At 35.2% G+C, this 15,540-nt stretch overlaps 2 protein-coding genes and 1 long non-coding RNA gene across 4 annotated transcripts; 2 read left to right on the top strand and 1 right to left on the bottom strand.

Annotated features, from left to right (window-relative positions):
* Positions 1-2,908: 2,908 nt before the first annotated feature.
* Positions 2,909-5,234, top strand: LOC130982546 (pentatricopeptide repeat-containing protein At1g62930, chloroplastic-like). Of its 2 annotated transcripts, XM_057906585.1 has the most exons (2): positions 2,909-3,074; positions 3,403-5,234. In XM_057906585.1, exon 2 carries the CDS (start codon positions 3,412-3,414, stop codon positions 4,693-4,695), a length of 1,284 nt encoding a protein of 427 aa, XP_057762568.1. In that variant the 5' UTR covers positions 2,909-3,074; positions 3,403-3,411; the 3' UTR covers positions 4,696-5,234. The 2 variants fall into 2 exon arrangements, with proteins under 2 accessions (XP_057762568.1, XP_057762567.1); XM_057906584.1 differs by having other exon boundaries at positions 2,909-5,234.
* Positions 5,235-5,541: 307 nt separating this feature from the next.
* LOC130979307 (uncharacterized) lies at positions 5,542-6,502 on the top strand. Its single transcript, XR_009086628.1, has 3 exons — positions 5,542-5,656; positions 5,934-5,988; positions 6,339-6,502. It is a non-coding gene; the product is annotated as an uncharacterized LOC130979307 (long non-coding RNA).
* A 2,891-nt stretch (positions 6,503-9,393) lies between these two features.
* Positions 9,394-12,131, bottom strand: LOC130981325 (uncharacterized). The gene is made up of 4 exons (XM_057904922.1): positions 11,304-12,131; positions 10,873-11,021; positions 10,696-10,831; positions 9,394-10,548 (listed from the first exon to the last, which is right to left on the bottom strand). The coding sequence occupies exons 1-4, from the start codon at positions 12,129-12,131 to the stop codon at positions 9,394-9,396; spliced, it is 2,268 nt and encodes a 755-aa protein (XP_057760905.1).
* Between the last annotated feature and the right edge of the window lie 3,409 nt (positions 12,132-15,540).

Below are 15,540 nucleotides of genomic sequence, written 5' to 3' on the forward strand. Positions count from 1 at the left end.
ATAGAGCTCTTTTCTCCCATGAAAAGGAAATTAGCCACTCATGGCTTACAAAATATAAAAGGTAAGAAAATGGAGAAGAGTGGAGCAGAAGAAGTATGAATCCTCCCTTAAAATGTCCCCTTCATTCTCTATTTATAACCTATCTAAATCATAAATTCAAATAAAATTCAAATTACATTAAATTCAAATTGAAATCGAATTCTTGGCTTAATCCACTCTTTTGATCCTCGGAGAATTTGAGAAATGAATGAGAAAATTGAAGCCTGAAAGTTGAGGTTGAATGATATATTTTTGCTTCTCAAAGACTAGTCCAAATTGGCCTCTATTACTTGTTGTGGCAGGCTAAGTGATTAATGTGGGACGCCTGCAACATTAATTCAATTCATGGCTCAAATTATGTTTTTATTTTGCTTCAGCGTGGGATGCCACAAAACTAGTGTGGGACATAAAACGGGATTATGCGTACGCATGACATTGCTGAAATCACCACTTGTGTGCATGTATGGAGCATACTTACGCATGAGCTCACTTATTTTAACAATTGTGCGTACGCATGGGGCATGCGTATGCACAAATGCCGTTGGACGTCATCATCTTCACGTTGAATGGCACAGCTTCCAAGTCCAAATGTATTGCTTTTGGCATTTGAAAAAAGTGTGTTGACTTTTAAAGTGTGTCCTTTATTCCAAAGCGTGTTTGTAACTTTCTCTTTTGTTCTTTTGATTTTTGTTCCATTTTCTACACTTATAAAAGCATAAAACAACTCCAAAGAGCATTGATCAAAGCACCAAAAATTTCAATTAAAGTAAGAAAAATATCTAACTTGAATTTATGGAAAGAAATACTAAGAATATAGATTAAAAGTATGAAATTTCTAACAAAAACACTAAGTTACTACCATTATTTAAAGAAATAACAACTAGAAAGTACAAAAGATGCGCATGCATCATGATAATTAAAATGCCCTTCATATTATTGCTAATCCGATTTTTCATGAACGGATCAAATATTTGGAGGTTGATTGTTATTTGGTCCGACAAAAAATTCAAGTTAGAGTGATGAAACTTCTCCACATTTCTTCTTCTGGACAGCTAGCTGACATCTTCACCGAATTTTTGTTTCCTCAACTATTTCATCTTAATCTCATAAACTCGGTGTTCTTGATATTTTTCATCCTCTAACTTACAGGGATGTATTAAACCACTCTTTTATATTAGCCTATAACAATAACAAAGAAGTCTCATACGAATTTATGAATTCAACCCAATAAAATACATAAATTTAGTCATAATTTTAGGTTTTATTGTTTTATTAGCTATTATCGTATCCTTATTTATTTTTTTATCTTTCATAGACAATAATAAATATATATAACTTTATTTTTATATTTTTTTAATCAGAAAACATAAAATGTAAGATTCAAAATTTTTGAAAAGTCTTATTATGATCAAATTTCAAATTATATAGTTATTTACAGTTTTAATTTCAAAAATTATTTTATTAAAAATAATTAAAAACAGTTTTGATTAATTGAATTTGAAATAAATTAAGACTCTTATCCAATTTTATAATTATTGAGTTTTTCTATATTTAAATTATAAAGTTTAGTAATTATAAAATAATAAGAATTTTATATGATTTGGACTAAATAATTAATATTTAAAAATATTAATACTACTATTTTAAAAAATAAAGAAATTAATTATATTATTTCTAATTTTTGGATTTGAACATTTTATTGAAAGTAATTTGTGAAATTGAAAAATAAATAGTATCTTCTATATATAATTAGTGTTGGATTTAATTTGGGTTTCAATTACTATATTATTCCCATTTTTATTTGAAATTATTAAACTAACCCTAACCCTAATTTTCACATAAACAAAGAAATTATGTGAAATTTTTAAATAGTACAATTCAAAAAAAGAAATGTACTTTTAATCTTTTTGTCTCGATACATCTCTCACTCGAAATTTAAATTATAAAAAGTAGAAAGAAATGTGAAAAATGAAATTTATAAAGTGATTTTTCATAGAATAGAATTGATGATTATTTGTAAAAGAACAGAAAATTCTTCATCTAAGCAAACATATAGACTTGTCATTGCTAAGATAGCAAATGTTACTAACACATTGTTTGGTTTGAAGGAATATGAGAAAAAAGAAAATGCAGGAAAAGAAAATAAATAAAAAAATTAAATTTTTATTGTTTGATTTAGAAAATGTAGGAAAAAAATGCTACTAAAAATATTTAAAATTAAATATAATAAAATTATTTAAAATTTAAGTAAAAAAATTAAAAATAAAATAAAATAAAATCAATTTAAGATATAGAATTTAAGATTTAAAATTTAAAATTTAAGATTATCGAAAATAATGAATAGTCTGTGTAAATAGCTAATATTAGTTGGTGATTGATTGAAATTGTAATGTTGGAAGAAAAAAAAATACAAAAGAATAAAAGAATAAATTTAAAAAAATTGTGAATATTTTAAATTTTACAAATATTTTTAACAAAAATAATTAATTAATAAATTTTAAATATAATAATTTAATTATTTGTTAAATAATATAAAATTTAATTATTTTATATTTTTTGGTTACAGTTTAAAATATTATTTTAATATAATATTTGAATATTATAAAAATTTTATTGTATAATAATTAATTTTAGTAAATAAAAAATACTCACTTTTTATATTTTTGTGTTTTATATTTATTTATTTAAAAAATAAAAGATTATATTATTATATAAAAAATATTTATTTATATATTAAAATATTTTATATTTATCAAAATTCATCAATACTCTATTTTTATATTAATTTTTAATTTTTTTAATAAAGTCTAACGATTTATATAAAGGTGACGCATGTAATGGGCTGCACAAAGTTGTTGTCCTTGTCTTAGACATACCCAGAAACCATTGAGAAAACTATTTGCGCAGAGATAGCAACGTCTAGTCGTCTACGTCTTGGAGCAGAGAGCAGAGAGCAGTCCCTCTAACTTAACAGAGAAAGTGGGAATCACTAAAATGTTGTCATCCTCAACCTCAAGGTTCACTTTCATTTTTAGGTATTCTCTTCTCCAAATCCCTAATTTTCTTTCCTTCCCTTCCTCTTCATCCCTTCACTATCATTCTGAGCCCCCATCCCTTTACCAAGTTGATGAAGCTGTTGATTCCTTCACTCGCATGCTCTCTATGCGTCGCCCTCCATCAATAATCCAATTTAACAAGATTTTGGGGTCTCTTGCCAAGACCAACCATTTCCCCACTTCCATTTCCCTTTTTCGGCAATTGCAAGCCAGAGGAATCGCTCCCGACTTATTTACTTTGAGCATCCTAATTAATTGTTGTTGCGGCGTGGGTCGTATGACGCTTGCTTTCTCTGTATTGGCCAAGATTTTCAGAATGGATTATCAACCTGATACGGTAACATTGACAACAATCCTAAAAGGTCTCTATCTCTGTGGTAGTGTTGAAAAAGCAGTGCGCTTTCATGACAGACTGCTGGCTCATGGATTTCACTTTAATCAAGTCACTTATGGGACGTTGATCAATGGGCTCTGTAAGACCGGTCACACATCAGCTGCTATTCAAATGTTGAGAAAGATCCCACGGTATGGAATTGCTCCTAATGTCTTAATGTACAGCGCAATTATTGATAGCCTCTGCAAGGATACACTTGTAAGTCAGGCTTTTCATTTATACTCTGAGATGCTTGCTAAGGGAATTTCTCTAGATGTTATCACATACAATTCTCTCATTTTTGGATTGTGTCTTGAAGGTCAATATAAGGAAGCCATTGATTTGTTAAGTGATATGGTGCTTAGAAACATTACTCCTGATGTTTATACCTATAATACTTTGATCGATGGGCTATGCAAGGATGGAAAGATCAAAGATGCTAAGAGTGTATTGACTGTAATGGCAAAACATGGTGTGAAACCAGATGTGGTTACTTATAGCAGCTTAATGGATGGATATTGTTTGGTTAATGAGGTAGATAAGGCAAAATATACATTCAACACAATGGCCGAGAATAGAGTGTTTCCTAATGTTCGGACTTACACTATCATGATTAATGGCTTTTGCAAAAGTAAAATGATCGATGACGCCTTGAATCTCTTCGAAGAGATGCATCGCAAGAACTTGGTTCCTGACACGGTAACTTACAGTACTCTAATTGATGGCTTGGGAAAATCAGGGAGAATCCTTTGTGCCTTGGAGCTTCTTGAAAAGATGCATGATCGAGGTCAACCCGCTAATATAGTCACTTACAGTTCTTTGATGGATGCTTTGTTCAATATCAAACAACATGACAAGGCACTTATGTTATTCAATCAAATGAAAGAGAGTGGCATTGATCCAAATATATTTACATACACCATACTTATAGATGGCCTGTGCAAAAGTGGAAGACTTAAAAATGCAAAAGAGATTTTTCAAGAGCTTTCCATTAAAGGCTATCACCTAAACACAAGGATATACAATGTTATGATCAATGGGCTCTGCAAAGAGGGCCTACTTCATGAAGCATTGGCCTTAAAGTTGGAAATGGAAGACAATGGTTGCTCTCCGGATGCTGTAACTTACGAAACAACTATTCGTGCTCTGTTGGAAAAAGGTGAAAATGATCAAGCGCTGAAACATCTTCATGAAATGATTGCTAGAGGCTTATTGAAAAGACACTAAGGAGAAATAAATCAACTCAAATTAATAAATTTTCTGTTGTCAAAATTTGTACAGAACTTGGTAAATTTTATATCTATTGGGTTGGAGGATTTGGGAAATGCCATGAACTCACTATCACCTTGATTTTGGTTATCTCACTGTTATTGAACTAATTTTGAACTTGTGTTATTGGCTGATTTTTGAGTCTTTGTTACCAAGGCTATCATGCATTCTGTTTCGGCGGATATTCCTAGTTGTAACTGGTGGGTTAGTGCTTAAGATTTCTTGATAGTAATTAAGAGCTCGTGATTGGTCTGCTGAGCAACTGTGCTTTATTTGACTGAATCTTCTTAGAATTCTTCTAAAAGACATGCGGTGGCAAGATTAATGGACATAGATGCATGATTTTCACTGCCATCTTTGAAACAAATACATCTACTAAATGCATGACCCCACTTTAGTTGTTGACAATTTCAACATTTTTGTTATTTTTCAAAATCTGATCATAGGTGAAGAAACCTGTATACTAAGTCTCTGATTACACTTGATGTTTCAAATAAAAAAGGCTGTGCAAGAAGGAATTTCTAGGAAAGTTGGCTAATTTGGTTCAAATATGTATTATCTTAAAACCTTTGTTCATTTTCATAATTAATGTTACTCGGCTTTAATTCTTAGAAATCAATTGAAAATATGTTCATTATGTTCATTTCCATACTTAATGTACAGTTGTAATTAATGTTATCTTAAAACCCTTGTTAAACTCTGCAGTTAATGCTTAATTGAATTATTTCATTATTTCATTATTTCTTGTTGAAAAATCCTATATAGGGATTATTACATTGTTCTTGTTTAAAATCATGTTGAAAAGTTTTTATTATTAAAACATGGTTTGTAGTTTTGTTGTCTGTTATCAGCTACACCTGTCATGAAAGATTTGGTGATTCTAATGCCAAGTACAACTATTTCTACACCTATTTCTTTGGTATTTTCTAAATCTTCTCTGCATTGTGATGAGTGGGGTTAGAATAAAGAATTAAAAGTGAAACAATGTTGTACAGATTGAAATTGCATTTGTTCTTGAAGAATATTTTTGAATGCTAATACAATTTCTTTTGGGATCAAAAGTTGAACTATTATATAGCCTCTCTGTTAAGTGCTGATTAACTTATTCTATAAAACTGATATTGACCTTGTATTGGTGGTTGAGTATTTGGATTCTTATCATGGATATCATCTGTTCCATACTTACTGATTGCTAGGTGCACTCAAGCATGTTAAGTTGAAGCATGGCACAGACAATATTGAAGATCTCTAGTATGAATTTTCCTTTATACTTAGATTTCAGTTTGTCTCTTTGAAATAATTGCGGGACACTTGATTTAATATTTTGTCAGCTTATTTGGTTTCTAGTTGAACCCACCATTCGATTATAAGCTTCAAATTCAGTTTTAGATGGAAGTGAATAATAGCTACTTTCACAAAAATTACTCTTCAGATTAGACTAATAAACATAAAATGAATTGATCTCAAACAAGATAGAATATGGTTGATGCTGCTATAAACTTTGAGGAATCAATCTTAGCATCATAATGAAATTAGGTTGTTCATGTACTATTTATTTGGAGGAGTTCGTTGTGATTGGATGATAGTCTTAAGTACTGCAGAGATCCAAATTTGCTGAAATAATGGCGGTGTTGAAGTTATTGCAGAAGCAGATCGGTGGTTCTCAAGTGTCGAGAACCAGAGACCTGGTAGGAGATTTGGTTGTGCATTGCTATTATGAATAGAATATCTATCAATAACCAAGGCAAAAGACCATTGGAGTTACCTAAGAACTATGAACGCATTGTTGATGTTAAAAAGATATGAATTTCAAAATTAATCATTAACTAGTATTTTTGCTGGAAATGTTATTATAGGAATATAAATCTTTTGAAACTATGTCGACTTTATCTTAATTTATAGATTATGACAAAAAAAATTAATATTTAATGAATCAGACTATTTTTATAAAAAGATTATATGAGAAAAAGTTCCTAGCAGCTAAATTATATGTAATAAATATTTAAAGAAATAGAAGTGAAAATATAAATTAAAAAGATAAACGGTATAAATTTAAAACTAAATAAAAAAATATGCATACAATAATAAAATGTTTATGTAAATAATATTATGAAATTATATATAATTATAAATTTAATATATATTTTATAATTTTGTGAATCTATTTGAATTATGTTATTTTGGAGGGAAAGATTTTATTATAATTGTAATGAAAGAATACCGCGTGATACATTTTAGTTTATCAAATTAGTAATATCAAATATAAATTATAAATTATATATAGAGTGGAAATGGTAGAGAGAAATAGAGAAGGAGAGAGAGGTAGATAAGACTACGGAGGAAGGGAATTTATTAATTTTGGAAGAAATATTTCATCTTAATTTTAATGAAAGAGTATCATGTCACATTTTGATTGTTAAATTAGTAATATAATATAGTTATATTTCAATTTCAATATTTCAATTTTAATTTCAGTTTCAATTTTAATTTAATTTTAATTGCAGTTAGAGAATATAATATTATATATTTTTGTTGTTAAATTTATAATTAGTTATTGATAATGATATATAAAAGAGACAGAACGGATATAAGAATAAGAGAAATAGAGTGGGTGAAGGAATGAGAGAGATAGAGAAAGAGAGAGAGAAAGGAGGAGAGAACTATTTAATTTTGGAAGAAAAATTTTGATCTCAATTATAATAAGAAAGGGACATGTGACACATTTTGGTTGTAAAGTTAGTAATATATAATGACTAATAAAATAATAGATATTTTTTAACTATTGTTAATGATTTTAGTCGCTTTACATGGGTTATTTTATTAAAATAAAAAAGAGAAGTGCAAAATTATGTAAATAATTTTATTAATTTACTTGAAACACAATTCAACTTTAAAGTAAAAAATAAACATTCCGATAATAGACCAGAATTCATTTTGCATGATTTTTATGCTTTAAAGGGCATTATTCATCAACGAAGTTGTGTTGAAACCCTTCGACAAAATGAAAAGATGGAACACAAGCATCAACATATTTTAAATATAGCTCATGCTCTTATACTTCAATCTAATTTACCATTATCTTTTTGGTCTTATGTTGTTAATCATGCTGTTTATTTACTTAATAGATTTTATTGTTCGCAAATTAATTCTAAAATGCCATTTGAGATTTTTTTTAATCATCCACCAAATTATCATGACCTTAAAATTTTTTAATGCTTATGTTTTGTTTCTACCCTAATGGCAAATATATCAAAATTTGATCTAAGAGCCAAAAAGGCTGTGATTATTAGTTTTTAATATGGTTTTAAACGATATATTATTTATGTTTTAGAAGCTAAAAGGATTGAGATTTTCAAAAATGTAATTTTTTATAAAATGATCTTGTCCTTAGTCATAAAACATGTCCAATTTTATACACCTATCCCAACATCATCAAACATACCTCAAACAAAATTTAGTTAGTTTTTTTTTTTTTTTGTCAGAACCTATTCCTATTCCACTAACCTATCCATTATGATATTTCATCTTCACCTACACCATTAACATCTCCCGTTTTTTCTTTAGTCTCCATCGAAGTCTTACTAAACCAAGACACATCTCAATTCTCTATATCCAACACAACATCATCATCTCCTTCTAGATCCTTTTCTCTATCAAGCCCATTATCACCATCTCCTTCATTAGAGAAGCCCCTTTTTTTTTCACAGCCACCGAGCTCGCCGATCACCAATTTACCTTTTCGATTATATTTGTAATTTTTCTCTCACATACACAAATTTTTTTTTTTGAAAGAAAGAGCTCAACACTCAAGTGGAGCAAAGTAATGACTCTAGAAACATGAAAATTAACTCAGATGTCATCTCCGGCATAGCCATCAACAACATTGAGTTATTAACCACACCACTCTGTAGCACATGAAAATGACTGATCCACACAGTCTACAACTCCTGTTGTCTTTCTCTGAAAAATGACATCATTCCGTCGTAGCCAAATAATCCATAGCACAGAAAAAAACCCAGCTAACCAACGCTTCCGTTGCTCCTTTCTTACTGGCATGGATCTCCAACTCTCAAAAAGCTCTTTCAAGTTACCTGGTGCAGTCCACCTCTGACCAAAAGCTGAGATCCACGCACACCACACCTGCCAAGAGAACTCACAAGCAACAAACAAATGGTGTACATTCTCAACATCTTTCTTACACAATACACATAAGTTATCATTCTGTTGTAGAATTTTCAGTCTGCATAGCCGGTCCTTTGTGTTGACCCTCCCTACTAACACGAACCAAGTGAACAGCTCAACTCTAGGTGGAACTATTCCTTTCCAAATGTCTTTTGTGAATCTATAGTTGTGAAGCTCCTCATCCAAGGTATGTTCCTGCAATACTTACACAAATGGGTTAGTAGAAAAAACTCCTTCCTTGTCAAAATTCCACACCACTCTATCTTGCATATTTGCTATGAGTCTAACAGATTGCAAGATCTGCAGCAGCTGGTCTACTGTATCGGACTCCCATTAGCGTAGTTCCCTCCTCCACTGGAAGTGCCAAACCCACTCTATCCCATCCCAAAACCCACAGTTCCTAATTACTGATCCTTTTTTGGTTGAAATCAAGAAGAGTCTTGGAAATAAGTCTTTCAACTTTCCCATTTGGAGTCATGTATCCTCCCAGAATCTGGTGGATCTACCATCTCCTACTTCCAAAGCAAGGCCATCAATCATCTTCTGCCTAACATGTTGGTCTTTTATTTGTACTTGACATATATCTCTCCACGGTCCCCCCTTCTTTGGTAGCGTCTGAGTTGACAACAAGTGATTTGGGTTTAGGTTATTACAGGAGCACACAATCTTCTTCCATAAAAGGCAGTCCTCCATTGAGAATCTCCACCACCATTTAAATAGTAAAGCAGTATTACGGACAACGGAATCACCCACCCCCAACCCTCCTAGCTTCTTTGGTGCTTTGACCAATTCCCACTTCACGAGAGCCATTCCAGGTTGTCCATCATCCTTCCCCCAAAGAAACCTCCTCTGCAAGGTAATGATTCTTCTAGCAACTGCACTTGGCATCTTATACAAACTCAGGTAATAAATAGGTAGACTGTTGATCACCGACTTAATGAGCACCAGCTTTCCAGCCTTACTAAGGACTTTTGCTTTCCACAGGCTCAATTTTTCCTCGACCTTATCTAAAACCGGCTTCCACGTTTTTACCAACCATGGATTTGCTCCTAAGCTAATGCTAAGATACCTTACCGGTAGGGCTGCCTCCTGACACCCTAAAAGCTGACACATCCTGCTAACCCACTCCTGGCTGCAGTTCACTGGTATCAAGTTAGACTTCTCAAAGTTAATGCTCAAACCAGACATCAATTCAAAGCATCTCAGAAGTCTCTTGTAGTTTCTCACTGTTCCTTCTTCTGGCAGACATAATAATATAGTGTCGTCAGCAAATTGTAGGTGTGACAGCTCTATATTATCCCGCCCAACTAATAGTGGAGATATCCGACCGTTCCTTACCGCCTTTCCAATCATCCTATTTAGCACATCCACCACCAGAACAAACAAAAACGGCGATAATGGATCACCTTGCCTTAGACCCCTCTCCATCTTGAACGGTTTTGATGGTGAACCATTGATCAGAATGAAAATAGATGCCGATGTAACACATTCCTTTACCAATGCCCTCCATGTTCTACCAAATCCCATCTTTTCTAATACAGTGTCCACGAAGCACCATTTAACTCTGTCATAGGCTTTTTGGAAGTCCAGTTCGATAATCGCTGATGCCTTCTTTTTCTGTTTCAACCACTGCAATGTTTCACATGCAATTAAAGCTCCATCATGTATCTTTCTCCCTTTCACAAAGGCACTCTATGATTTCCCAACTAAACCTGTCATCACACTCCTCATTCTTCGTGTCAGCAATTTAGAGATAACTTTATATATACAGCCAACCATGCTGATAGGTCTGAGATCTTTAATCTCCTTAGCCCCAACAAATTTCGGCGCCAACGCTACCCAGGTGACATTAGAGTCTGCTGGTAATTTTGCTGTTTCAAAAAAGTTATCACAGCTGTAGTGAACTCTGTTCCTATCTCATTCCAGCACTTTTTTATAAAATTCATATTGTACCCGTCATTCCCTGGAGCCTTAGAAGATTCACAGTCCCACACTGCCTCTTTTACCTCCTCTACTGTTGGTAACACCTCTAGGCCTTCCGCTTCCTCCCTCTCTAAGCGATTAACCAATCCATCCCTAAAACTCACCTTTAGAGAATCTTCCTGGTGGTACAGGCGTTTATAAAAGTCCCGAATGGCAACTTTGATCCTTGCTTAGTTCCTCACTATCCTCCCATTAATCTGTAGTGACTTAATCCGGTTATTTTGTCTTCTTGCAGAAGCAACATGGTGAAAATATTTGGTGTTCCTATCCATCTCCTTAGTATAGTGGGATCTAGACATTTGCTTCCAGTGAACATCCTGTCTTATATACCACTTTTCACAACACCTAACTAACGCCCTTCTCCTTGCCTCCAGTGTACCATCATAGTGTCCACTACTGACCATATCATCCACCTTCCTTATTTCTTCCTCAAACCTTTTTATCCTCTCATTCAAGTCACCAAAATGCTGCTTATGCCATCTGCGGAGTGGTACTGACAGTGCTTTCATCTTCTCTAGGAATTGCATGTTACCTAATTCCCTCCATTCTTCCTTTACCGTTCTCAAAAACCCTTCATGCGTAAACCACGAATCCAAACTTCGGAATGGTCTTGGGCCTTCAAATTTCCTGCTGTCTTCCATGATCATAGGGCAGTGATCTGATAATCCTCTTGGCCCACCCCTCAAACGCGTCTCTGGGTATACATCAAGCCATCCCAATAAAACTAGGCTTCGATCAATACGACTGCATGATTGTCCCCTAAACCATGTATACTTACGGTCATTTAGTGGCAAATCGACCAGCTCCATGTCATTTATCCATGATCTAAAATCTTCCGCAGACGCAGATAAGCTAGTGGCTCCTTTCCTTTCTTCCACATGCAAAATTTCATTAAAATCTCCCAAAAAGCAAAGAGGCACCTGACAGAGTCTTGCAATATAACTCAATTCTTCCCACATGGATTTCTTCTCAGCTCTCACATGCGGTCCATACACTAGGCAAACAACACAATGAAAGTTCTCTTTTACCACCATTCTTTCTATACACAACCATCTATCTCCTTTATAGCAGTTAGACGATTTAAAAACCATTTCATCCCATATTAACAATAACCCACCAGAAGCCCCGCTTGAACTTACAGACTCCCAACACGCTCTATTACTTCCCCAAATACGTACTACATCATATTTAGTGATACTCTCTTTCTTTGTTTCTACCAAACCCAACATTTTCGATCTAAACTTACTTTTAAAATTTTTTAACATACTAAACTTCGCAGCACCTCCCAACCCCCTTATATCCCAAGAACTCAAAATCATTGAACAAAATTATTGCACACCTATTTTCGATTTTTAGGCCGACTCCTTTGGGCTTTTGCTTTTTGCTTCGCCTGCCGTCGTTTCAGAGCAATTGCTTCATTTTGCTCCTGCAAGATAGCCATGATGTCCTCCTCATCACTGTACTGAGCACCTGACTCTACCGCTAATTTCCAAGCCTCTTTATTCTCAGCCATTTCCTGTTCGAAGCTCGGCCTTTGTTCCTCACTTGTTATTTTACCCCCACCATCCGAATCTGACCCCATCTCTGATTCTGACTCTGAGCCGTGCAGGTTTCCTTCATCTACTTGCCCATTCCCGTGGCTATTTGGCTCACCATCCATCAAGGTTTCCCCTTCATCCTGTCTCAGTTTTGTTGTGCTTTGGGTCCGGAGTTCCTCCCCCGGTTTATTGCGTCCGCTGCCTCTGCCGCTTTCAGTACTGTTTCCCGCGGTTGTTGCGCCGCTCATCATTCCCAAGACCTCAATGTCATAGGATACCCCTTGTGCTTGTGTTAATTCTGTATTTTTGCCAATTACATGCCTCCGCTGTTGTTCCTCTGCATCATCCTTGGGGGCTTCTATAACCGTGATCTTCCCTCCTTCAATCCCCCCAACCACCGTCTCCCGTGTAGCATCCTCGGTTCGTGTAGCTGTCCACTGCCACCTTCCTTATTGCATCGCATCACAGCCACTGCGCCACTCCTATACCCAGCCTTCGTTTGCGCTACATCACCGCTCCGAGGCTGCTTCCCGTGGCTGATTAGCATGGCGGAGGATTTGCTCGCCTCCGCCTCAGGCCGCCCGCGTCCCGCCTCCCGTCCGTTCGTCCTCGCGCCTGCCCACCTGCTGCTAGGAGTCGACTTCTGCGTATGGAGCTTGCCCAAATCGTGGAATTCCTGCCCGGTCAACAAGGAATCCGGGTCAGTCCCCACCCGGTCAGTAAGTCCATCAGCAGCTTCATTCAATCGGGCTCCTTCCTTAGCCCATGATCCATTCCTTGTAACAAGCTGGTTGGGCCCATCAGCAACACCTTCCAATCGGGCTCCTTCCTTCACCCATACTCCATTCCTTGTAGCAAGCTTCTTGGGCCAATTAATTGCCAGCCCATTACCCTTATTTGCATTCTCATTCATTTGAATTCCATAACGGTCCCCATAATTGGTAGAAATTGTATCCTCCGAATCAATGTCCTCATTAATATCACTTGATACCCGAAAATCATGAATCACCTTTAATGCCGTGTAATTAGCGCCCTCATTAAGCATTTTTGAATTCTTGTTGTTCCACTCATCCCATTCTGCATATGAATTTCCCATCCTGCCCTTATCTTGTTCTTCGCTCCTGTGTTCTACCGTCATCAACACTGCCGCCATGTCCCAGCCACCAACCCTCCTTTCCTCAACACAGTTCAAAGTGTCGTCAGACCCTTCTTCCTGTACCTCTTCTCCCGCTACAGTGTGTTTGCCTCTCATATCATTCTTCAACTTCAAGAAACATTCCTCTCGATACACCTCTCCACCGACTTCTCTTACCATGACGTCAAACCCACTAGTGCCTATTGTAACATGTATCCATTCGTTAATCATTTCGAAAATACACGTATCAATCAAAACTCTACCTACACTGAATGAATTACACAATTTCGTCAGGCTATCGCATGCGACTACCTCACCCCATTGCTCCCCTATCCTGCGAAAAGTATCCCTTGACCATGCGTGTAATGGAACTCCATAACACTCCAACCAAACTCTTCTTGACTCACTCTTCTCATTCTCATCCCATCTCCAAACCCTATGGAACAATTTTAATAAATCATTCATTCTGAAGGTGTAGGCTTCTTTCGCACTTAGCATCGTGTCGAACGTTAGCATTGCTTTATATGCTCCCAACTCTTTTACTTGCATCACACATGGCCATTCCCTATGAATCTTTTGCTGTAGTGCATTAAAATCAATCGCCAATTTTGTATCTCCTACAATACTTCTTTGTAGCCAGACTACATTCTCATTCGCGATCGGTACTTCAACCTTCCTTGTCCATCCATTATTATTTGGATCCTTTCTGGGAGCCTCATATGGTTTCTTAACGACTTTGTCTTCAGCTACTCTGTCCTTCCTCGTTTGCGGATTTCTTTCTCCTGCATCCTGCCTGTTGATCATCTTCGCTTTCTTGCCCTTCATATTCTGCTTCAGAGATCCCCTTCTATACTTTGCCTCCCCCACAAAAATTCTATTGCCTCTCAATATCATACTGTTCATCTCTGCAACAGCTTCTAAGGCTCCTCCTTTCGTAGTATACCGTACAAATGCAAACAGATAGATGTGTCCATTTTTGTTCTTCTGTGATAAATATATGTCGATGATCTTGCCTGTCCATTTGAACATATTATAGAGTTCTTTTTTTTATATATCCTCCGGCAAGTTGTCCACGAAAACAGAAAAGGAATCAAGCTCCAAGCGTTTGATACTCTTCTTTGCTCCAAACCCTAGGATCTTTACCATGTTTATTCTCCAAAGGCCTCCCCCCTGTGTATCCCACCCTCAAACGCTCTCTCTCTCTCTCTCTCTCTCTCTCTCTCTCTCTCTCTCTCTCATTTTTCTTTTCCCTTCATTCACATGCACAAATTTCTCTTCCTCAATGTGTCTTTATCTAATCTGAAGTAGAGTCAAAGTCTTTCAAGGATGCTGACAATCATTCTAGTTGGCGTAGTGCCATGAAAGATGAAATAGATGCTCTTGAGTTGAATGAAATTTGATATCTTATTGATTGTCCTGCAAGTATCAAGTCGATTGACTGTAAGTGGATTTACCAAATCAAACGTAAGTCAGATGGTTCCATTGATAGATATAAAGCACGTCTTGTGGCTAAGGAATTCACTCAAACTGAAGGTGTTGATTTTTCAGAGACATTTTCTCCTGTTGTCAAGGCTGCCACTAGTAAATTAGTCCTGGCTTTGGCATTCATGAAGCATTGGTATATACACCAACTAGATGTCAATAATGCTTTCTTGCACGGTAACTTCTCGAAAGATGTTTATATATCTCTGCCCCTTGAAATTGTTCCAACTCTCCTGAATCAATGTTGTAAATTGTTGAAATCTCTATACGGTTTACGACAATCTAGTCGCATGTAGTATGAAAAACTCTTCCGTCTTTTACTATCTCATGGATACCAGCAGACTATTTCTGATTATAATTTATTTGTTAAATTTATTGGTGCTAAAATCTCTATTCTTCTATTTTACGTTGATGATATTATTATAATTGGGAATTCTATTTCTGAATCTGCTGCTATTAAAATAATTTTGAACCAGCATTTTA

Source organism: Arachis stenosperma, chromosome 5 (assembly GCF_014773155.1).
Source record: "Arachis stenosperma cultivar V10309 chromosome 5, arast.V10309.gnm1.PFL2, whole genome shotgun sequence".
Taxonomy (NCBI): Eukaryota; Viridiplantae; Streptophyta; class Magnoliopsida; order Fabales; family Fabaceae; genus Arachis; species Arachis stenosperma.